The 22,892-nt window shown below is 54.9% G+C and overlaps 1 protein-coding gene across 4 annotated transcripts; it reads left to right on the top strand.

The window, feature by feature from the left end:
- The first annotated feature begins 1,030 nt into the window (after positions 1-1,030).
- Positions 1,031-19,899, top strand: GPR68 (G protein-coupled receptor 68). 4 transcript variants are annotated; one of them, XM_048219973.2, is made up of 3 exons: positions 1,031-1,658; positions 4,901-5,045; positions 18,441-19,899. In XM_048219973.2, exon 3 carries the CDS (start codon positions 18,558-18,560, stop codon positions 19,638-19,640), a length of 1,083 nt encoding a protein of 360 aa, XP_048075930.1. In that variant the 5' UTR covers positions 1,031-1,658; positions 4,901-5,045; positions 18,441-18,557; the 3' UTR covers positions 19,641-19,899. The 4 variants fall into 4 exon arrangements, with proteins under 4 accessions (XP_048075930.1, XP_026371233.1, XP_057174525.1 ...); XM_026515448.4 differs by lacking the exon at positions 4,901-5,045 and having other exon boundaries at positions 1,471-1,658; XM_057318542.1 differs by lacking the exons at positions 1,031-1,658; positions 4,901-5,045 and adding an exon at positions 10,047-10,163.
- Positions 19,900-22,892: the final 2,993 nt, after the last annotated feature.

Here is a 22,892-nt window from a genome sequence, read left to right on the forward strand (position 1 = left end):
CTGAACAACTCAGCTTGGCTATGTTTTAGATGTGCATTTTTATGGCGTACATGGTTAATCCAGAAAACTCCATTTGTGAAGATTTTGCAAGAAGGAGGAATTTCAAAATGAGAACTAGCACAAGAGGCTGTTGAAGCCTCTGAGAAGAGCTTGCCGGGAGGTTCTTGTTTCCCTCTGCTTCCCCTGCCTCCCCTCCCCTCTTGTCCACTGTCCATTTCCCTCCAGAGCCTCACGGAGGGGCCCAGTCACAAAGGGACAGAGGGCTTAGCTGCAGGTGAGACATCGACCTCTCTCTTCAGCCCTCTGCCTGCTCTCTGGTTGCCCTCCAGCCTAACCCCTGACCATCGGCGCTCATGACCAGTGGCACAAGTCTCTGCAGACTCCCGCAGTGACCACTCCCAGACACTCACTTTACAAACAGGAATGGGGTGCTCTCCTCTGAGCCAGGCGCTGGGCCAGGAGTGAGTGTCCTGCAGAGAGACAGCTGGGTGCCAGTGACCCCAGTGGACGGTGCGAAAGATGCTGGGGAGGGAGCCAAGGGAGCACAGCACAAAGAGGGACCCAGAGTTAAGGAATGCGCATGTGAAAGAGCAGAGGTGCTGAAAGAACGTGTAAGGGTAGCTTGGGGTAGGATGCTGGCTCTGGACTTACCTGCCTGGGTTTGAATCTCAGTGCCTCCACTTATTAGCTGTGTGACATCGGGCTCATTACTTGACCTCTCTGTGCCTCAACCCCTCCATGTGCAAAATGGGGATGATAACAATAGGTACCTAATAGAGTGGCGAGGAACAGAGAGTTCCGTGCATCGAAGCGCTGGGCACAGTGCCTGGCACACGGTAGGCACTCGACACCACAAGCTCTGGCTACTGTTACTGCCGTGAGCTTGTGGGGCAGAAAGCAGGCAGACCGCCATAGGCCTTCTTGAATTCTCAACAAACCCAGCAGGAGGTCCTCTGTGTTGTGCCTGGCCACCCATGACTCAGGCACACTCAGGCCCAGGGAAGCACCAGGGCAGGGATCCAGGAGGCAGAAAACCAAAGGGCAGACTCCTAGGCTGGGCCGCTGGGGCTGAGGTCAGGGGCGGTGGACAGAGGCTCAGGGCAGCAGCCACGGGATTGCATGTCCTGAGTAGTGACCAGTGTGCTGGCGCTGACAGTAAGGACGGGAAAAGGACAGAAAGGTGCTTCCCGGACTCTCCTCTGAGCTTACCTGGGATGTGGCTGAGAAGGACCCTTATCCTTTTGCAGGCAAGGCCAGCCTGAGCCCACACTTGGCTGCTCCAGAGCCTGTTCCAGGGACACAATGGTAGTGGGGGTGGGGAGTGCTGTGCCGCTAGGACAGGTCTGAGCGACTGTGGTTCTTCCTGGCGGGCGCCTAGCCTGTGGCCTGCGGTCAGTGAAGGGCAGGGCAAGGACCAGCAGGGCTGGGTGTGCCCGACGGGGTGGGGGGAGGGGGAAGAGGGGCGAGGATGGGGGAAATCGGGCCACCACGAGGAGGAGGGCCTGGCCAGGAAACGGACCCGCCGTTGCTCCCAGACCACCTCTGCCAGCAACCAGAGGACGCCGTGCCCACCCTGCTTGCTGCGCGCTGGCCCTAGCAGGGCGCGCGGACAACGTGAGGGGTAACTGCGCCCGGCACCCTGGCCCTTCACCGCGGAGGTATGTGTCCCCCGGAGCCAGTCCTCTTCCTCTCGCCACGGTCGGTCGTGGGGTCCCTGGCGCCCCAGGAAACCGCTTGCGAACAGCTGCCCGGGTCGTGGGCACAGGCAGCCAGATCTGCGCCTTCCCCCGCACGGCCCCGCTAGCGCGCACGCTGAGGCCGCAGGCCCGTGGGGGCCACGTGTGCGTGCGCCGGGCGCAGCGGCCAAGTGCGGGAGCGGCCCGGGTGCGCGGGGCGGGGCGGGCCAGTGCGGGAGCGGCCGCGTGTGTGCGCGCGCACACGTGGGGGCCCGGGCGGAGGCGGCCAAGTGCGGGCGCGCCCTGGACGAGCACCGCGGGCGCCTAGAGGAAGCCGGCAGACGCGGCTGCGGCCAGGCCAGCCTGGTGTCTGCCCCCGAGCGCGCCGCCGGCGCGTCCCGGTCCCCCTCGGGGGTAGAATGTCTCTGCCCGCGGTTGCTGCCTGGTTTGGCAGCCACCCCCTTGGCTGGCTCTGTGGCCACCTGGTAATTACACACACACACACACACACACACACACACACACACACACACACAAAGACAGCTGACCCTTCGTTTCCCAGAGCTCGTCAGGCAGCACAGTGACACAAAGATTCGCCAGGTTTTCCTTTCCTTCCCCCGAAACCGCGAAACTGCACGATTGGCCGGAGGGTTGGCAAGGTGTCCTGCCTGGCAGTTCGCGGGCCCACATCATCCTCAAGCTGGAGAACAGTGATATGGTGGCCAAATGGCTCAGGAAGACACTTTGGGATTTAGGGGGAGGAACAGAGGAGGGAGCACTGATTTGGAGCCTGAGGCCGTGTGACTTTGGGCAGGTCACTTTCTGGGGCTGGGCCTCCGTGAAACAGAAATAACTATTAGCCATGGCCACCACATAGAGGGGCGTGAGGACAAAAGAGATGTGAGAATGGTCCAAATCTGAGATGATGTGATTGTTTGCTCCCCCTGACTTCCGGCACAGGTAAGCTGCCAAAGAAAAGAAGGCGGGAAAATTCCTGAGCTTAACAGAGGACATGGGGCTGGAGCAGTGTGGGTGCTATAGACTAGAGCCCTGTTCCAGAACTAGGTGACTCCAGTCCACGTCTCACCTCTTCCTCTTATTAGACCTTTACCTTAGGCAGATCAGCTACTCCGTTTTTTAAGCCTCAGTGTTACTTTCTCTGAAATGGGCATGATAGTAGAGCCTGCTTCCTGGGGTGGTTGTGAGATTGTGCAGGTAAAGATCTTGCCTTGAAAGCTTTGCAGTGCCCCCTAAATATTAGCTATGAATATTGTTATTACCATGACGCTGCACCCTTCTGGATACAGTGCACGCTGTAGGGAGAGAAGACTCACCCAAAACTGGTTTTATCCTTCCCAGCTGCCTGGTCTCAAACAAGATACCTCCCCTCTCTGAGCCTCAGTAGCTCATGGGAAAAATGATTATTATATCCACCTCACAAAGTTGTTATAAAAATTAAAATAACCATATCAATGAACCCAGCACATGATAAGCCCTCACCTGATTTTGGAGAAAAATAATACTTGTGTTCCAGTTATCTACTGCTGTATAACAAACCACTTTAAAGACAGCTGCTTAAAATAACCTCATTCCTCTATTTTGCGTAGGAATCTGCGATTTGGGGCAGGGTTTCGTGGGGATGTTGTATCTCTGATCCTTGCAGCATCTGCTGATACAGCCCAGCTGGGGCAAGAGAATCTTCTTCCAAGATCACACACTTGTGTGACAAGCCAGTTGATCCTGGCGTTCAGCTGGGACCGTTGCTTAGGGTCTGGGTTCCTGTCAATATGGGCCACGCCAAGAGGCTGCTTGGGCCTCTTCCCAGCATGGCAGCCAGGTTTTAAGGGCAACTATCCCAAGTGATAGGAAGTGGGGGCTTCCAGTCTCTTCAGAGTCGACCTTAGTAGCAATAGAGCCCACCACGGTTCAAGGGGAGGAGACTTAGACCCTGTCTCTCAATGAGAAAAGCATCACATAATTTCCAACTATCTTGAATCTACTACAACTTGAAAATCTTCCCTTGTGCTTTTGCTTTTTTTCCCCCCTGGGTGCCATGGTGACAAATTAATTCAACTTTGCAAAGAAGACCAGCAGAGATCCAGATATCCACAACTAGGGCCTTATCACAGAGCCTATTTTGGTCAGGATCCCTTTCCGCGGGCCTGATTCCAGGCTGACGGAGCAGGCATCCTATATAGTGGCTTCTGGAGTGCCTATTTCCCTGGAACCTCTGAGGCTTCAGTCACGAGCTCCACCAACCCCTTGTCCTTAAAACAAGAGGGCGCCTGGGTAGCGCAGTCGTTAAGCGTCTGCCTTCGGTTCAGGGCGTGGTCCCGGCGTTCTGTGATCGAGTCCCACATCAGGCTCCTTCGCTGGGAGCCTGCTTCTTCCTCTCCCACTCCCCCTGCTTGTGTTCCCTCTCTCGCTGGCTGTCTCTCTCTCTCAAATAAATAAATAAAATCTTTAAAAAAAATTTAAAAAAATATAAAACAAGAGGGAGAAGCCAGGAAGAGGGTAATTTGGGTTCGGAAAAGCAGATTTTTAGCAGGTGGCCCAGGCTGAGTATAATGAGCATCGATGCAGCTCTCAGTTCCCTAGACAAATCTGTTTGTTTTTCAAGAGAGTTGCTGCCTGGGTGTTTGGAGTGACTGTTGTCCTACATTATTAGGTTATTAACTGATGGGTTGGAGCACCGTGGGTGGGGAGGCAGGAGGCCAGAGAGGGCAGCAGGCCCCAGAGTCGCTATGGCAACCTTCAGATCTGTGGTTTGCGCTTTGGCTCCAGAAGGAAGGATGTCCGAGACAGTTGAGACCTTCTCAGGGAGACCACAGACTCTCCAAAGAGAGACCAAAGTTTCCACTGTAATGTATTTTCACACATGGCCACCCACCCATGTCCTCAGAGTCAAAACCAACCCTCTTCCTGTTGCCTCATCCCAGAGTCTGACTGTCTGCCCCAGCCTTTATCTCCCAACTTCAATTGCAGCCACAGTGGGCTGCAGAAAGAAGTGGATTTTAGATGCACGTATACATTCACACATTCAACACATTTTTGTTGTGTGTTTATTTTGGGCCAAACCACCTTCTCCCTGAGAGAGAACAAAACAGACCCAGCTCCTCCTTCCTCCTGGGGCTTCCTGTCTAGAAGGGGAGATGGGCGTGAGCACACAATCATACAAATGCCCATGCATTACATTGTTACTTATTGAAATATAATTAATTTAGACTCGACTTGAACCGCCGCGTTGCCTTGAGCCAGCTCTGTGACCTTGGTCTCTTCGGGGTGAAGCCAGGACAATCATACTGACCTCACCATCGAGGCGCGCTCTGGGAGGCACGGCGGCTCGCACGTAGTGGTAACGCCAAGCACGTAAGCACCCACCTGGCGTCCCTTGTCCATCGCCTATTTGTCATTCGGAACGCGCCGGCCACCTTCTCTCTGTATGAGGAGCCCTGGTTCCGGCTCCCTGGCAGTCAGGGCAGTAAAACACCCAGACCTCACCTTTCAGAAGTCTCAAGTTGGCCTAGGAAAGACAAAAAGAACCCAAGGAGGGATGTGTGGAGGAGATGGCATTTGAGCTGGGCCTTGAAGCTCTGGTTCTCAGACCCCTAGAACTGGTGTGTGTCAGAAAAACCCGAAGGAATTGCTCAAACGCCAGACTCTTGGACCTCATCCCGAAGTGATTCTGATTCAGTGAATTCAGGGCAGGGCCCGGGAACACTGGTGCGGGCTTCTGGAAGCTCACCTGGGAGACACCACCTTGAAGACCGGAGCAGGGATTTGGCCTTGAAGAGTAGGGAGGAGAGGACAGGAAGTGGGTGGGCCATGTGTTGGGCCTCAGAGCAAGGGCCGATGGGGCCTCCTCCCTTCCTTCACACTTCAGCCTCCTTCTGCCCATCTTGCCTGCCCTCCACTCCGGGGACACAGCTCCAAGCCCATCCCCACCCAGAGGCTCTTCATAACTCCCCACACCTCCCAGGGGGCTCTACTGCTTGGGCCACATGGCTTTGGTTCCATGACGCTCCCTTCTTGCTCCCTGTTAGACTTTGTCCTGGATTCGGAGTGGGGGTGGGGGACGATGGCCAGGTACTTGTTTCCTTCCTGACCTCCTCCACCTCCAGCCCCTCACCCCAGCTGCCCCCCCTTCAGTTATCAAGCATTTTTTAGTGCCAGACCCTCGGGCAGCGTGGCACTGGGCACTGTGGGGCTACAAAAGAAAGAAAGGCAGGCCCAGCTCAGAGGCCTGGGAACTTGTTAGACGTGCTCAGGGCACACCCCAGACCTACGGAACCAGATTCTGCACGTAAACGAGATTCCTGGGAGACTCATGCCAACATTTGTGAAGCACTGTTCGATAGGGTTTTTAATAAGGGTGATATAGTGGCGTGGTCTGCAGAATAAGGACCCAAATGATGTCTAGTTCGTCGTCCCTGGAGCCTGTGAATACGTTACCTTTTGTAGCAAAGGGAAATTAAGGCAGCAGGTAGAATCAAGCTTGCTGATCAGCCGACCTTTAAAGAAGGACACTGTCCCAGATTATCTGGGTGGACCCAGCATGATCACAAAGGTCTTTAAAAGTGGAGGAGAGGGGCAGCAGGGTCAGTCAGAGAAGGAGATGTGAGGTTGGGAGCAGAGGCCAGCGTGAACAGCGTGACACGGACTGAACCCACCACTGCTGGCTTGGAAGCTGAGAGGGGGCTGAAAGCCAAGGAATGCTGGGAACCTTTAGAAGCTGGGAAAGACAAGGGAAGGGATTTCCCCCTAGAACTTCCAGAAGGAATGCAGGCTTGCCAATACTGTAATTTCTGCCCAGTGAAACTAATGTCAGACTGCTGACCACTAGACTATAAAACAAGCAGCTTGTGTTGTCTTAGGCCACAAGTGGGTGGCAATTTGTTCCAGCAACAAGAAACTCATACAGAGGTCAAGAGTCTTTGGAGTCAAACAGCTCTGCTCTTCCCTAGCAATGGGACCCTGGGCAAGTTGCTGGCACCCTTGGGTCTCCGTTGCCCTGCCTAGAAGACAGGGGTAACCCTGCCACACAGGGTTGGTGCAGAAGTGGAAACAGAAAGCATCTGAAATGTGCTCCCGCCAGCTACGAAGCACACACTCCCCCAATGGCGATGCCTGCACTCCTTGATCCTAAGTTGCCCCCCCCCTCTTCCCTGAGCCCACCGGGGCCGTGGTGCCAGGCCCTCCAGGAGGTTCTCTGCAGGTTCTTTTCTTGGTCCTTGAAGCCACCTTCACTTCACACCCGGCCACCTTTGAACCTGCAGCGATACTGTGCCTTGCGTCGGCTCCTGTGACGTAAGCCTGTGCGAAAGTAAGGCCTGGGGAAGGCCGGGCTGGTCTTCGAGGCGCAAGTCAGCCAAGGTCCCTGCAGTCAGAGAGCAGATGGCTCATGATAAGACACTTCTCGTACTTGTCCGAGCCCTCAGGGAGCCTCCGAGGTCTTCACCCCAACCAGCCCCGAATCAGGGGAGTAGCCAGGGGAAGCAGGTTGTGCACCATAACAAGCTCCTCACCGAGTTGGCCTGCCTGCCCTTCACTCTTTCTAGGGTAAATCAGACCATGGGGCAGGACCTTCTCCCCTGTTCCCACTATCATCACCATCACCATCATCACTGTATCCTAACATCAAAGACCTACTAGGTGCCAGGCACTTGCTGGACCTTCTCTCCTTTGGGTCCCATAGAAGGCCATTGATGAGCAAGGCATGCGGCTTCTCAAGGTTCCACGGCCAGACAGCGGCAGCATGGGGGTTGAGTCTGCACGGTCTGGCCCAGCGCCTCTGCTCTTAACCTTCATGCCGTGCCCTTGGGCTCGCTGCCACGTGCTGGAGGTTGGAGGTCTTTCACGGTGCCGCCAGCTCAGGGCAGACCCCACGGTCCTCCCTACGATGATGCTCAGATTGCCTGCCCTTCTAGGGGCCAGCGGGTGCCCAAGAGCCTTGTGGCCTATGGTGCTGTTGCCCTCAAAGTAACAGGCTCCAGCCTGGCTCAGAAAAGTCCACCAGCCCTTCAGAGCCGAGGTTCTTGGAGGAGCTGTTTATGCTGGGGGCAGACAGGGATGCCAGGGCTCAGTCTGACCCTCTGGGACTGCCGTTCTCGTGGGGGGCCTACAGCGCTTCCTGATTGCTGTCACCGAGGGCGGAGAGCGGGAGACTGTGATTTCAGGTGGCAGGCTTGGCGCAGTTTAGGCCTACGTGTTTCCAGGGTGGAAGGAGGCGCAGAGGTGGACCTGGCAGCCCCTGGGAGCTCACTGTACCCCACAGAGCTCAGGCATTCTTGCCGTTCACTAAACTCCCCCTCTGCTCAGCGGCAGCTCCAAGGTACTGTCACTTTGGGCTTAAACACAGACGTATGAATGGGGGAGGCAGGCCAGGGGCTTCTCTTGAGGCCATGTTTTTATTACAAATGCATTACTTTGTACTTAGTCGTAGGTTTATTGAGTGAGGTTTGGGGGAATTGAAGCAATGGGGTCCCTAGGACCCCTCAGGCCACTGCTCAAGGCTTGGTGTCATCACAGTCTTTCCTGTTTTAGGTTAAAGACAAAATCCTGGCACCGAAGTAGAACATAGCACGGGCTCCTTTCTCTCTTCTGAGTAGGTGTCTCAGAGGATGTGGGCTGAGCTGATTTGAGCAAAACTAAAGTAAGCCTCACCCCTCCACCTGCAGTCCCAAAGGCCCACTGGGCAGGAAGTGGGGATCTCTGGTCCTGGAGAGAGGAAGGCTCCCCACTGCAGGTGAGATATGATGCCTATTGCTGGCAGAGAGGGCTGGATAGCCTGGGGCAGCTCCTCCGGGGTCCTGGGGTGGGGGAGGGGATGCAGTGCCATCAGTGGTTTCCGCAGGTATAGACAGTCTGCACGTGTTTGTCCTTAGACTGGGCCAGCCCGCAGAGAGAGCCAGAGGCGTTCTCTGTGGCCCGTGTATCTGCCAGGCATTCACCACGAAGTTGTCTGTGCACTCCTTCCGCACCCGCTCCTTCCTGTGACGTGAGGGAGTGCCAGCCACACTGCTGCGGCTCGGGGAAACATCTGGGTCTACACCTGCCCTACGGTCTGTCAGACGCGGCCTTCTGCCACAGCTGGCATAGAAGCATTTGCTTGGAGGGCCCAGGCCCCACAGAAGGGGACTTTTTCTGACACCCCCTACCAATATAGTCCCCCCCAAAGACTATAACAGTGATTCATCCTCTGGACAGTCCCACAGATCTCCCGATGGGGCAGAGAGAATGCGCTTTCTCAATGACCCCCATGCAGGGTGGGCGTTGGCTTTCTGGCTCCGGCAACCTATCCTACAAGCAGCTTCCAAGGAGATCACGTCAAAGGGAGGAGGCTCTGCCAACACGGCCGGCGCCTGAAGTCAGCAGCACGTTTGGAGAATCGCGGCTCTCCCATTTAGCTGTAAGGCCCCCGTCTAGAGCCTCGGCCCCTGGGCGCCTGCGTTTCCCCATTTGTAAAGCGAGGGGCCTGAGCCGGGTCGCCTCCAGGCGTTCTCTCAGTCCTGCCGCGCTGAGGAAGTTTAGCACATGCTCCTGAGAGCCGGAAAACCCCACGAAGCCAGAGCGCTGGGCTGGCTCCCTGCTCAGGGCCAGGCTACTTAAAACATGGCTGCTTGCCTTATGCACAGCCCAGAACCTTCCTCTGTTGCCCTGGCTCTGTTGGTCCGCAAAAAAGGACAGAACTTGCTTCCACCCCATGACTGCGGCTGCACCGGGCTGCCTGCTGGAGTTGTTCAGAGACCTTTAAAAAACACTGGTGCTCGCACCTCCCTTCCAGAAAAGATGATTTCATCCATCTGAGGTAGGGCATGGGCATTGGCATTCATTTTTATAAGCTCCTCGGGTATTTTCTTAGGTGAGGTGTGACCCACTGACCCAGATGTTGCTTGGGAGCGGCTCAAGGGTGACAGTCTGGGGTTGGAGTGGAAATGGCCAGCCTCCCCTCTCCTTGACTGTTATCCCATTGTTCTTGCAGGTGTCCTTGGTAGATTCTGGTTGTAGGAGCACTGGCCTGTCTGAATGGCTCAAGCAGGGACCCCTGGGGCAGGGGTTCAGCCTCCTGCACCTTTTCTCCTGGTCTCCTGCAGGCACTTGAGCTGGTTCGATGGGTAGAATTAGTGCACTTGGCTCCCCCCGCCCCCCCAACTCCCCAGGCCCCCTGCCCCTAACTCAGGCTTGCACAGTCCTGGCGAGCTTTCTCCCTGCGCCCTGGGGTGTGTGGCAAGCGTTGGGAGGAGGATGCGTGGAGGGAGCAGTCCCCCGCTCTCATCCTTGGCTGGGGAGTGTTCCTCGGCAACCGCCCAGCCTGATACCAGATCGGAGTTCACATGATTCTGCCTCAGCTCAGGAATGGGCAGCCTCCAGCTGGGATTTTCTAAACCGAGCTGGGAGGTGTGGTCTGTGGAAAATCTCCGGAGGGGAAGCGCGGGTCCAGGCTGCGGCTGCAGGGTGGCCTGCCTGGGGCGTCCTCCGGCTGGGAAGGTGGGTCCAGTCTCCTCCCCCAGGCCTCTCCAGAGCGGCTGGAGGAAGCCCGGCTGTTTGAGGTTTGAGGGCAGAGCTCAGCGGGGTGGACAGGCAGAGAAGACCCAGATTTCCCCCTTTGCTGCCGCTCCCTGCCTGCTCCTCACCTGGCGGCAGAGACCGTCATCGCCTTCCTGGGGTCTGGCGACAGAGCAGGGCGGGGGATCAGTCCAGCAGTTTCCGGAACCGAGGATGGTGGCTCTTTAGTGGGTCAAGAAATCAATTTAGTAGCTAACGACCTGTATTTCGAAAACCAAATAGAAATGATCAGAGTGCGTGGCAAGTAGTAGGGTAAGTATTGCTTTGGGGAAGTTTGTGTGTGATGTCTGTGCATGCTTGGTTACAATGTCAAGTGTGTTCTTGCCGTGGCTTGTGGTCCAAAGAGCTTAAAAGCAGCAAATTCGTGCCATGACGCCGGGTTCTGGATTCAGATCCTCCCAACTTACTGTGTGAACTTGAGCCACTGGGTTGGGCTCTCTGGGCTCCAGGTTCTGTGAAAGGTGATAGCCGTGCCCTCCTACCTGCCTCAGAGCCACCGCCTGAGCCCCGATGGGACCGAACTTCGAAACAGGTGCGAGGGCTTTAGGAATGACATTGTCTCCTCGGTGGTGGTGCTGGAGCAAGGCTATTCGGGAGCCAGATGGGACTAAGGCAGACCGCAGTCTGATTTTGACTTCGGTCCCAGAGGGAAATGAGCACCTCTGAAACATGGGGAGGTCTGACCGCTGAAAGGAGGGGAAGCTGGGCCAGTAGGAAACTCCTGCTCTGTGGGCTCGGGGCTCCGTGAGTAAGCGTCTGTGTGCGTGCCTGTGTGCAGCACACGGAAGAGACGGAGATTAGATCACTGTTTATGCCCCAGCTCAATGCCAGCAGCAGGCACCTTGGCCTCCTGGCTGGGAATGTGCACGAGATGCTCTGCTTGCGTCAAAGAGGCGCTTCCTTCCTTTCAGGGCTTGTTTCTCATGGTCGTTAAAGTCCTCGGAGACCTCCGTGCTGATGGGCATTTGTGTAAAGATTTGCTTTTAGGTGTTGGGTTGTTCCATGTGCAGTCTCTTGCTTGCTTCGCTGGACAATGAAGTGTTTGAGGTTAGACGCAGGGGCCCCTCGTGTTCGTTCTTTGGCCTGATCCCCACCCCGACCACAGACTGGGTGCCCCTTGGCTTTTCTCAGGGGGTGTTGAGGAAACAGTTGACCTGGAAGAGCCCATGCCAGGTGCAGGGGGCTAGCCCAGGACTAAGCCTGGGGGCCCTCGTGGTGGCATCGGAGGACTGGGGTTCGGTGAAGCCTGGAGGTGGAGCGTGGTTGCTCGGTGATGATCGTGACGAACAGAAAGAGAACGTGACGCAGAAGAAAAGTGTGGGCCAATGTGAGTTCAAAACCTGGCCTGTCACATCATGACTGTGGCATCTTTTTTTTTTTTTTTTTTGTTTTTTTTTTTTGTTTTTTTTTTTTAAATTCATGGACGTATTTTCTATTCTTTTTTTTTTTTTTTTTTTTTTTTTTTTTTTTTTTTAAATGATTTTTTATTATATTATGTTAGTCACCATACAGTACATCCCCGGTTTCCGATGTAAGGCTCGATGATTCATTAGTTGTGTATAACACCCAGTGCACCATGCAATACTACCCATCACCGGTCTATCCCATTCCCCCACCCCCCTCCCCTCTGAAGTCCTCAGTTTGTTTCTCATAGTCCATAGTCTCTCATGTTTCATTCCCCCTTCTGATTACCCCCCCTTTCTTTATCCCTTTCTTCCCCTACCGATCATCCTAGTTCTTATGTTCCATAGATGAGAGAAATCATATGATAGTTGTCTTTCTCTGCTTGACTTATATGACTGTGGCATCTTGAGCAGGTCGGTTCATCTCTCTGAGCCTCAGTTTTTTTGTCTGTAAAGTGAGCACTGATAAGAGTGGTGTTGAAAGAGAACGAATGTATGGAAACGTTCCTGGCAGGTGGAGGGCTCTCTGCGGACGTGGCTTGGTTCTGCCACTCTGTCTACATTTTTCCATTTACAGATCACTTTTGCATCCAAGGTGTCCCTTGATTTTTGAGGAACAAGTTTCCTGTGGAGACCAAGTAGGAAAGGACACTCCTGGCAAGGTGTAGGTTCCATCTGGGGGCACGTGTCCTCAGGAACCGGTAGAAGGGGAGGCTGGCTGGGATTAGACCTGGGTGAAAAAGCTGGAGCCTCTGACCACCTCTGGAGGCTTGAGCAGATGCCAGGCTGCTGGAGTGGAGACCACAGTAAATCTTCCTTCTTGCTTTTCTGTTTCTGTTAATGACATCCCCACTGTCCCAGCATCCAACCTCAAACCCATCTACCTATCCACCCACCCATTCATCTATCTCTCTACCCATTCACTCATTCATCTATCCGTCTAACCCCATCGTACATTCATTGACTCATCCACCCGCCCCTCCATCTATCCAGCCATTCACCTCTCTACCCACCCACCCACTTACCTCTCTACCCCTCCATCCAGCTACGCAATAATTTTGGAGAGCTTATAAGGACCCAGCACAGAGGAGCATCTCAGACTCGCCCCTGACTCAGATTTGTCCCCCTCCCTTCTAATTAGTGTCAGTTGCTACAGCTTCTTCTTGTCTCCTCTCTGGCTGTGCTTCCTCATACCTCGACCCCGTCATGCCAGGCTACTCTCAGTTCCCCAAAAGTGCCCATTCTCTCTCATATTCGGCCTGTTGCACACATTGTTTCCACAGACAGAAACTCCCCTCTGCTTGGGCAGCCCTTCCCCCTTCTTCTGGCTTAGCCTAACTTGCTGCTCAGGAAGGCTTTTCGGGCTGTTTTGGGCTACCTCCTATGAACTCCCTTAGCGTCCTGTGCTCTCCTTGGGAGCTGGTTTCACCTGTCTTCTTCACTGTCCCATGAGAGTAAAAGCAACTTGAGTTACACTAAGTGAGAGCGTCTGGCACAGTGGCTTCCAAACAACAGATACTCAATAAGTATCTGGTATGCAAATGGGTAAGTGAATGGATGGATGGATGGATGGATGGATGGATGGAAAATTGGAGAGCTACTGAAGGAATTTGAAGTAGGAATAATTATGTTAGATTTGTATTTTAGAGGATGGCTTTAAGGGTGGTGAGATGAAGCCAAGAATCCAATAGGAGGCCATGGCACTGATTCTGGGGATGAAATCTTGACCAAGCCAGTCTAGGGCACTGGTGAGGGAACTGAAGAGGAAGACACTGAGTGGGAAATATTTAGGAACTGAAAATGGTAGCACTGGGTAATTAACTGGATGCTTTGGATGAAAGATGAGGAAAGAAGCTGAAGGCCATTCAACTGGGCAGGTAGAGATGCCCCTTCCAAGAGCAGATTAGTGCAGAAAATGATGGAAGTGGGGTGGGCCTCACTGAGCATGGCCGGTGAGGCAGCAGGACGCTGGTTATGCCCACCGTCCATCTGGTCTGGTGGGAGGTCTGGGAGTTTTCAGAGTCCGGATGGGACTGAAACCACAGAGGGAGACTGTCCCCCAGAGGATACGTATGGAGTGAAAAGAACACACCAACATTAAATGTGAGTGTGAGGGGTGCTCACAGCGCCTCCATACACGGCCCCGGGGGGTAGTAATTTGTGCAGGTGCTGCTCCTGTCCTGTGGAATTAGAGGCTCCCTGAGGGTGGGAGAGGCACAGAGAAACTGGACTCTTGGGCAGGCCACTCCATCTCTCTGGGCCTCAGTTGCCTCATCCCTCAAATGGGGGAAGTAACAGGGCCATTGTTTAGATGGGGGAGAGCAGATGTGAAATGCTCTGCAAACTGTAAACCATTTTGCAAATACGAGGTGTAAGTACCCCGACAGATCCAATCCCTATTTCCCGAGAGATTGAGTCAGGCTATTGACCTTGTGTGGGTCGTATCCTGGTTCTGCCCACAAGGTCCTGCTGGGTCTTAAATTTCCCTTCCAGCCGCCTCTGCTCCCCAGCTTGGGAACTCGTGTTATCTGGGTACTTACCCTGCCTCTCGTCAGGAGCCACATCCCAGAGCTTCTAGACCTCTGAGCGCCTTGCTACTCAAGAGTGTGCTCGGTGGGCCAGCGGCACAACGTCGTCTTAGCAACGCGTTGCAACTGCCCAAGCCCCACCTCAGACCCGCTGACTTGGAAACACTGAAGGTGAGTCTTAGTAATCCAATTCACGCAGACCTTCCAGGGGACTCGGATGCACCTAAGTGTGAAACCATTGCCCCAGCACACCCAAATCCTCTTTCTGCTACAAGTACACGTAGGAGGTGCTTTAATCTAAACATAGTAAATGTTTCTTCTTTGCCCTGCAGGCTTGAATATTTTTGACTCTGGTTGCCAGAATTCGATTATTGTTGGCTTAGGAAAGAGGAAGGGACAAGCCGTTGCCCCAGCGCCTCCCTGCCCCCCACAGCCGCGCCACACACACATTTGTACACTCACCACTAGTAAACAATAGGCTTCAGCCTGGTGACTCGCAACGAATTCCTAAGACCTGACAGGACGTGTTTTCCGCTACGGCTTCATTCGCCCTGAGTGAGCTCTCCTGGGGAACCATAAGGGGCCCTGTGCTGCTGTCCACTTCTCCAGTGGAAGCCAGCCGAACCGTTTGCTCCACGGGTGTGGGCACGGGATTCGGGGATAGGAGGGCTGGCAAGGGGAAGGTGAGTGGGGCCACAGTTTGACGCACTGGGCTATGGGCAGAGTTTCGGGGTCACAGGCCTCCTCTGCCCCTTTCCCCTTGCTTTCACCTTCAAAACATATAAGCAAAACCAAAACACACAAAAAAGCAAAAAACAAGAAAATGCCCTTGTGCACCGTTGGTGGGAATGTAAAACGGTGCAGCTGCTGTGAAAAACAGAACGGCGGTTCCTCAAAAAATTAAAAATAGAACGACCATATGATCCAGTAATTCCACTTCTGGGTATCTACCCAAAAGAACTGAAATCAGGGACGCGAACAGATAAACGTACACCCATGTTCACAGCAGCATTATTCCCCAGAGCCGGTAGGTAGGGCAGAAACAACTCAAGTGTTCACTGACGCGTGTGTGGAAAAACAAAAGCTAGTAAACACATACAATAGAATATTATTCAGCCTTAAAAAGGAAGGAAATTCTGCGATATGCTACAACAGGAATGCATCTCGGGGACGTTTTGCTAAGTGAAATAAGCCAGCCACCAAAGGACAAACCCTGAACGATTTCCCTTAGACGAGGGCCCAAGAATAGTCACACTCCCAGAAACAGAGAGCAGAATGGTGGGTGCCGTGGACTTGGGGGGGGGATGGGGAGTTAGTGTTTCATGGGGACAGTTTCTGTTTGGGAAGATGGAAAAGTTCTGGAGACGGACGGTGGTGCTAGTTGCCGGACAGTGTGAGTAATCAACTGTCCACTTCAAAGCGCTAAACACGGTCACTTGTATGTTATCTGTATTTAACCACTGTTAAAAACACCAAGAAGCACTCCCCTCCACCTCCACCACCACTGAGGTTCCAGGCTTGTGTCCTGGGGAGGATGGGGAGCTGAGCCCGACCGGGAGCCCTGCTCTTCTGGAGACTGAGAGGTTGCGAGTGAGTCTCAGGTGGGGACTGGCTGGCAGGAGGCAGGGAGGTGGGGCATGTAGCAGGGAGACCCAGGCTTCCTTCCTCTGTCCGGCTTTGGGCAACCTTGGTTTCCTCACCTGTAAAATGGGGCGGTGGCCTTCACTTGTTCCTTGCAGAAGCATTCGTGAGTGTGTGCGAAGTGCCAGGCACTGTTCAAGGCACACCTGGCCTCTGGCCTCTTGGGATTCGCATTCTCATGGAGGAGACAGATCAGCGGCCGCAGACAAGCAAACCGACAAGAATAATCTCGAAAGCTGCTGGGGGCTCTGAGGAGCAGTCAAACAGGAGGTGTGAGGGTGGCCGGGGAGGGGCTGCTTATGTGGGGTGGTCAGCTGAGGTCTGGCATAAAAGGAGCCAGCCCTGAGTGGAGGTGGGAGGAGGGCAGGGGACAGCACTCCCGACAGGCAGGCACTATGCAGCCAAGGCCTGAGGCCCGAGCCACAGACAGCTGGCCTCTGTGGCTCGTGCGTGGCGGTGGTGGGCGAGGCCGAGGGAGCTGGGGCCAGATCATGCTGAGCCTTGTAGGTCCTGTATGGAGTTTGAGTTTTACTGTAGGTGTGATAAGAAGCCATTTCAGTGGCTTTTAAGCAAGGAAGAAGAGGACCAGGTTGTATTATAGAAAGAGGGCTGTGGCTTCCACGTCGGTCACCGGCGGGAGCATGAATGGGAGAGCTGGGGTGGGGAAGGGTGGCTCTGGAGGGAGCCACAGGGAGCCCAGGTGAGAGGGTGGCTTTGGTAGAACCATCTCTTGCCTGTTTAGGGACCCTTATGAAAGTTACAGGATACCTTCCCAGGGAGAATGCCCATACTTACGTATTTACAAGATTGGGCAGGGAGTTGTAGGGGAATCCCTCAAGTTTACCCCCCAGGACTGGAACGGCTGGGCTGGGTGTCTCTGAGCCCCTTCCCAGCACGCTGCACCCGCTTCCATGCTGAGCCCTGGCTCCAGGGGCCACAGGGCCAGGCAAGAGCCACAACAGAGCTACAGAGGGGAGGCGGTGGAGGGAGGGGCCGTGGTCAGCAGGCGGTGAGGTGGCTGCCGGCAGACTCTGAGGGGTCTCCCTTCTGGGTCCCTGAGTAGCAGCTCGACTGTGGTGGAGAGACGAGGCAAAGGGCGGGTGAATCTGTGGGTACTTCAAAACAGTATAATTCAAACCTCATGCACTCAGAATTTGCAACCATATAGACGGCACATGCTCAAGGGTGGGGGTGAAACTGGTTCTCGGGTGGGGTGAAAAAACCTTAGCTATGACAACGATTTGTCACCCTTCAAAGGGCCACAGTACATAAACAGATGTGTAATATATTTGGGGTATTAAAATTTCATGGAAAGGGGGTGGTCAGGAGAAAAAAGTATCTAATGAGTCTCTCTGGGAGGATGATTCCTAAACAAACAAAAGATTGAGAAGTTCTGGGGCGCCTGGGTGGCACAGTGGTTAGGCGTCTGCCTTCGGCTCAGGGCGTGATCCCGGCGTTATGGGATCGAGCCCCACATCAGGCTCCTCCGCTATGAGCCTGCTTCTTCCTCTCCCACTCCCCCTGCTTGTGTTCCCTCTCTTGCTGGCTGTCGCTCTCTCTGTCGAATGAATAAATAAAATCTTTAAAAAAAAAATTGAGAAGTTCTGATTTAGAGGCAGTGAGATTTTTCAGTGGAGACAGAAGAGTTCAATCAATAGAGGCCTTTCATTTGATATATTAATTTATAAAGTGGGCTTACAACAGAAACCGCTGTTCTATCTTGTTCAAATATATCTGTGTACATAGCAGTAGCATTCTCCTGGTTAAATTCTCAACAACACGAGCTTTTCATCATAAGACTTACCGTCTTTTACTCTGCCTCTCTGCCTCTGGCAAAACAATGACGTGGATTTTGGCACCCATCATTTTACGTGGCCCTGATACGGACCTGAGGACAGGTGTTTCTGCGCCCACATTACAGACGAGGACGCTGACACCCAGAGAGGGGACATCACTTGCATCACCCGTAAGCGGCCGATCCTGGCCTGGTGCTCATTTCTATTGGTTCCTTGTGCTGTTCCCCACGTGGGGTCCTCAATTCCACGGAGAGGAGGTGAGGGAGCAGCTCCTGATGCACGTCCAGGAGTCCAGGCAATGCCCCGTGGGAAGCATGGTCTTTGTTTCTGGCCAGAGCGCAATAGGATGCGGCAAGGTTGGGCCCCTTCCGGGCTGTCTGGAAAGGCCCCCAGAGGGGGCTGTGGCCTCAGTGCTAACTGACCCGGTACATTCCTGGGAGCAAGTAGGAAAAACGTGAATGATGCGTAGTGCTGTCCTAGGGAGAGTGGCCGGGGTCCTCACTGTTGTGTGTGGGCTAGAATTGCTCTTTACCTTGAGCGTCCCTTGGAGACGGGGCTCGGATGAGTCCTGTGCTCACAAGAGCTCCTAGCCTTGCTTGCTGCCCTGAGAGACCAGAAAAACAAACAAGGGACAGGAAGCCAGGGGAGGGGATGGGGAGGCATAAACCACCACTTCGTGGCTTGGTGCGTGACCAAGATGGTCAACTAGATGGTCGAGTTGAGTTGAAGTTGGTCCACCTTCTCCGGGAAGCGAGGCGCTCAGACACACAGGAGGCGCTCCATGAACGTTAGCTGCCCTCACCCCGAGCCTTTCCTGCCTTTCCCTTTCAGAGGCTTCCCCGCCGCCGCCGAGGCCCAGCTTGAGCCGCGTCCCGCGAGCAAGATGGCCGTCGAGAGGCCGGCCGGTTCCCTGAGCCCATGAGGGGGGCGGCGCCCTGAGGCCCCAAGATGGGGAACGTCACCGCGGAGAACACCTCGCTGTGCGCCATCGACCACACCATCCACCAGACGCTGGCCCCCGTGGTCTACGTGGCGGTGCTGGTGGTGGGCTTCCCGGCCAACTGCCTGTCGCTGTACTTCGGCTACCTGCAGATCAAGGCGCGCAACGAGCTGGGCGTGTACCTGTGCAACCTGACGGTGGCCGACCTCTTCTACATCTGCTCGCTGCCCTTCTGGCTGCAGTACGTGCTGCAGCACGACCACTGGTCGCACGGGGACCTGTCCTGCCAGGTGTGCGGCATCCTGCTCTACGAGAACATCTACATCAGCGTGGGCTTCCTCTGCTGCATCTCCATCGACCGCTACCTGGCCGTGGCGCACCCCTTCCGCTTCCACCAGTTCCGCACGCTCAAGGCGGCCGTGGCCGTGAGCGCGCTCATCTGGGCCAAGGAGCTGCTGACCAGCGTCTACTTCCTCACGCACAAGGAGGTGGTGGAGGACGAGGACCGGCACCGCGTCTGCTTCGAGCACTACCCCCTGCAGCCATGGCAGCGCGGCATCAACTACTACCGCTTCCTGGTGGGCTTCCTCTTCCCGCTCGGCCTGCTGCTGGCCTCCTACCGCGGCATCCTGCGCGCCGTGCGCCGCAGCCACGGCACGCAGAAGAGCCGCAAGGACCAGATCCAGCGGCTGGTGCTCAGCACCGTGGTCATCTTCCTGGCCTGCTTCCTGCCCTACCACGCGCTGCTGCTCGTGCGCAGCCTCTGGGAGGCCAGCTGCCAGTTCGCCAAGGCCATCTTCAACGCCTACCACTTCTCCCTGCTGCTCACCAGCTTCAACTGCGTGGCCGACCCCGTGCTCTACTGCTTCGTCAGTGAGTCCACGCACCGGGACCTGGGCCGCCTGCGCGGCGCCTGCCTGGCCTTGCTCACCTGCGCCGGGCCGGGCCGGGCGCGGGAGGCCTACCCGCTGGGCGCCGCCGAGGCCTCGGGGAAGAGCGACGAGCCCGAGCTCTTGACCCGGCTCCACTCGACCTTCCAGGCCCCGAACTCGCCCGCAGCGGGGGGGTCCCCCAGGGGCGGCTTGGCCTAGTGGGGGGCCCGCCGTGGGGGGCCCGCTGAGGCCCGAGCTTGCGCGCCGCTGGCCGCCCCGCTTTGCCCAGTGCAGGTGCCTGTTTCTGCTGGAGGGAACGACGGGGCCGGGGCCGCGGCGAGACCTCTCTGGTCCCGGGGAGCCCGCTCCAGCTTGCTGAGCCCGGTGGCGATGAGCCCCGATGGTTCGTGGGTGTGGTCTGCTGCCGGCTGGGCTTCTGGGGAGGGGAGGACGGTGAGCTGTCACCTCCAGGAGGTTCTCGAAGACAAGCTGGGGGGGGGGGGCGGGGTGCAGAGTGTGACGACATGGAGGATGGGGATTGGGAGATGACGGTGGGTACCTGGGTGCACCGGTGCCAGAAACTTCCAGTGCCATTGACACAGATGACACCAGTCCAAATGCACTGGTGCCTCCTGGGGACACAACACATGAAGCTGTATTGTCATTGTTAACAGCTGGGCCGCACTGCTTGCGGGAAGAGGACCTGTCAGGAGCTTGGGCGGGGAGAAGGGAGGTGGGGAGGTGGTTGGGCACTGGGAGTGTCTGGTGGGGGACGGGGGCACTGGGAGTGTCTGGTGGGGGACGGTGAAGGGAGTGACAGCAGAGGAGAGACCCCAGCTCCAGGCAGGTCTCACGTTCAGAAGGAGAGTTGAGCAGATTCCCCACGCCCCAGGACTGGTAGAAGACAAATCCCAGGGCTCTCTGGGGCTCCCTGGGGCCATGTCTGTGGTCCTTTTAAACAGCCAGTACTGAAAGGTCTGTGTCAGGACAGAAGCCTAAAGCCAATGTGTCTGACAGAGTTCCCAACACACAGGTCCTCCTAATTAGTTTTCTGTTTCCAACTGCCCAGAAGCACTAGATGCAGAACCCAGGGATTATGTGTGTGTGTGTGTGTGTGTGCACGTGCACACATGAGTGCATGTGTTCATGGTTAAAATGCCAGGGGCTCCAATGACAGCTGTGTGCCAAGACACTGAGGCTGGGGTTATGGACTGCTGGCAGTGTTGTCCCCCCCCCCAACAGTTCCCACCTTTGTCCCCTGCCACACACCCTGTGGAGTGTCTAGCAGTCTCAGGAGCATGACATGCTCTCCGTGTTCTCAGATACAACAAAGCAAGACAGAGACACATTCTTTAGCATCTCTCAGCCCAAAGGCCTGGGGTTAAGCACCACAATGATTTAAGTAGTGCCTGGGACAAGGAGAGGAGGGGGCCCCAGGCTTGTCCTGCCTTTGTTCTCCAGCACTGCTTCTCTGCCAAATGTCCCACCTCATCACCTGGAGGGTCCACATGTAGCCCAGGGTACTGACTGCCATCTCTTGTTCTGTCCCAGAAGGCTCAGTACGGGTCTCATCTCTCCTACAACATTGTGCCCAACCATGTTGAGCCTCCACGCTGGTGAACACACCAAGGACCAGAGAACTTACTGCTCCAAGGATCTGGCCACCTTTGCAGAAATGCTAGCCCTTCAGATTTCCTGGTCGGTGGACTGGGGCCTGTCTGACTTCCCTTGGAGTGCTGGGATTCAAGCTCCCCACACCCAAGGGGCTAGGTGGACTAGGTGGACTAGGTGGACACAAGCCTGGAGAGGGACCAGGGATGGCATCCCCAGAACATTTCTGGAATCTGCTAAAAAGAGGGCCAAGCAGAACATCTTCAATCTCTCTTTCCCTCTCGTCCTGTCCTTCTCTAAGAGGCAGATTTATCCTGAGTCTCTTACCCTCCAATCAGGAGTACCCAGAGGCAGATACCCCAGATTGGAAGTGGCTTTGGCTTTGACTGGATAGCCCTACTCTAGCTCCTTATGGAGGGCCTCCCATGCCCTGGGGAGCTTCTCTTCCCCTTCCTGAAAGAGGAAGTGACCGAATCTGAAGGTGGCAGAAATGGTCACCCTGCCAAGAAAAATCTTTCCAGCCCCAGCCCAGAATCTTACTGGGGCAATGGCACTGGTTGAGGCCTCCATGCCTCCTCATCCCAAATTCCCCTCTATTTTGACCTTAAACATGGGCATTCCCACTGAGATGGACTGGGATGAGCTGAAGGTGGTTCCTTTTACTATCAAGAGTTGTATTTTTGTATTGTCCTCTCTTTTATGCCAAGTATGTGTGTGTTGGACTGTGCAATGGATTTATGTAGCAAACTTGAGTCTGCAAATAAAGCAAAGTAACCAGGCATGGCTGGAGTGTGCTGCAGTCCTTATGGGGAAGGAGGGTCTTTCAACACCAGGGGGATCGAGAGGACTCTTGAAATACCCAGCAGAATCAGGAAGTTCCAGGGATTGGCTTTCTCAGAGAAAACTCAGAGAAATTAGAGTATTTGCCCTTGGTCTCCCAGCAGTGACCAAAAAGGATGGAGCCTTCAAGTGAAGCTGGGTCTTCTCTTCCTCCACTTGAAATTCATAAATTATCTCCGACTCTTTAGTTCATTGCTGCAAATCCACTCTGGGACTTAATTTGGCCCCCTCCCTGTGATTTGGAGAATGTCACTCCCTCTGTCCTGGGACACATGAGCCCTTCTCCCCTCTAGGGGGCTGTTCCCTAGTGTGAGGAAAGCCTTGATCAGACCGACCACCCTCCTCATTAGGGAAGATGGCCAAGGTCGAAAGACCTGTTGGAGTCCTCTCTTGGAGCTGTCCTCCCTGCTTGAGCTTTGTTCGGGGAGGCTCACATTTGTTGACTAGCCCTTTTAGATTTTAGCATCTTCTCCAGTGACAGTGACAGGCTACATGTTTATTGCTCAAGATCACTGCATCATATTAAAACGTAAATTTGGTTTTGGTTACTCAATCCTTCTCTGGGTCAGATTCCTGGAGTCCTGAAGGATTCTGCAAGAATTGACCCTTCTTCCAAACAGACTAAGTGAAGACATCATTGGGGATTAAGACTCCTTTCTCTCCTGAGAGAATGGATGGAGGAAAAGGCCCATCTGGTTTGGACAGAAGGTGACAGAGTCATTAGATTCCTTTCTTATTCACCAGTGTTGCTTAGCAAGATGAGGGCTCATCTTCCTGTTTATATACACTGGTCTGTGGGTTGGCCAGACAAGAGTGGGAGAAATTTTCAGCACAGAACACATCCCCATCTGCTGCTTTCCTCTGACGGGTATAACCAAGAGAACCAGAAGGTGATCCTCTTGGTTCAGTGCTTTTCTGAAAAATCTGCTTCTTGAAACTGGTGATCCTATAGCCTCCATGCCTGGAGCTCATCTAGCAGGACAATGGCCTTGGATGGCCATCACCCTAAGGTCACAATGG

The sequence above is a fragment of the Ursus arctos genome, unplaced genomic scaffold, assembly GCF_023065955.2.
Source record: "Ursus arctos isolate Adak ecotype North America unplaced genomic scaffold, UrsArc2.0 scaffold_25, whole genome shotgun sequence".
NCBI classification, from domain to species: domain Eukaryota; kingdom Metazoa; phylum Chordata; class Mammalia; order Carnivora; family Ursidae; genus Ursus; species Ursus arctos.

Coding starts and splice junctions, on each gene's coding strand:
- GPR68 (XM_048219973.2), top strand. CDS start 18,558: ATGGGGAACGTCACCGCGGAGAACACCTCGCTGTGCGCCATCGACCAC.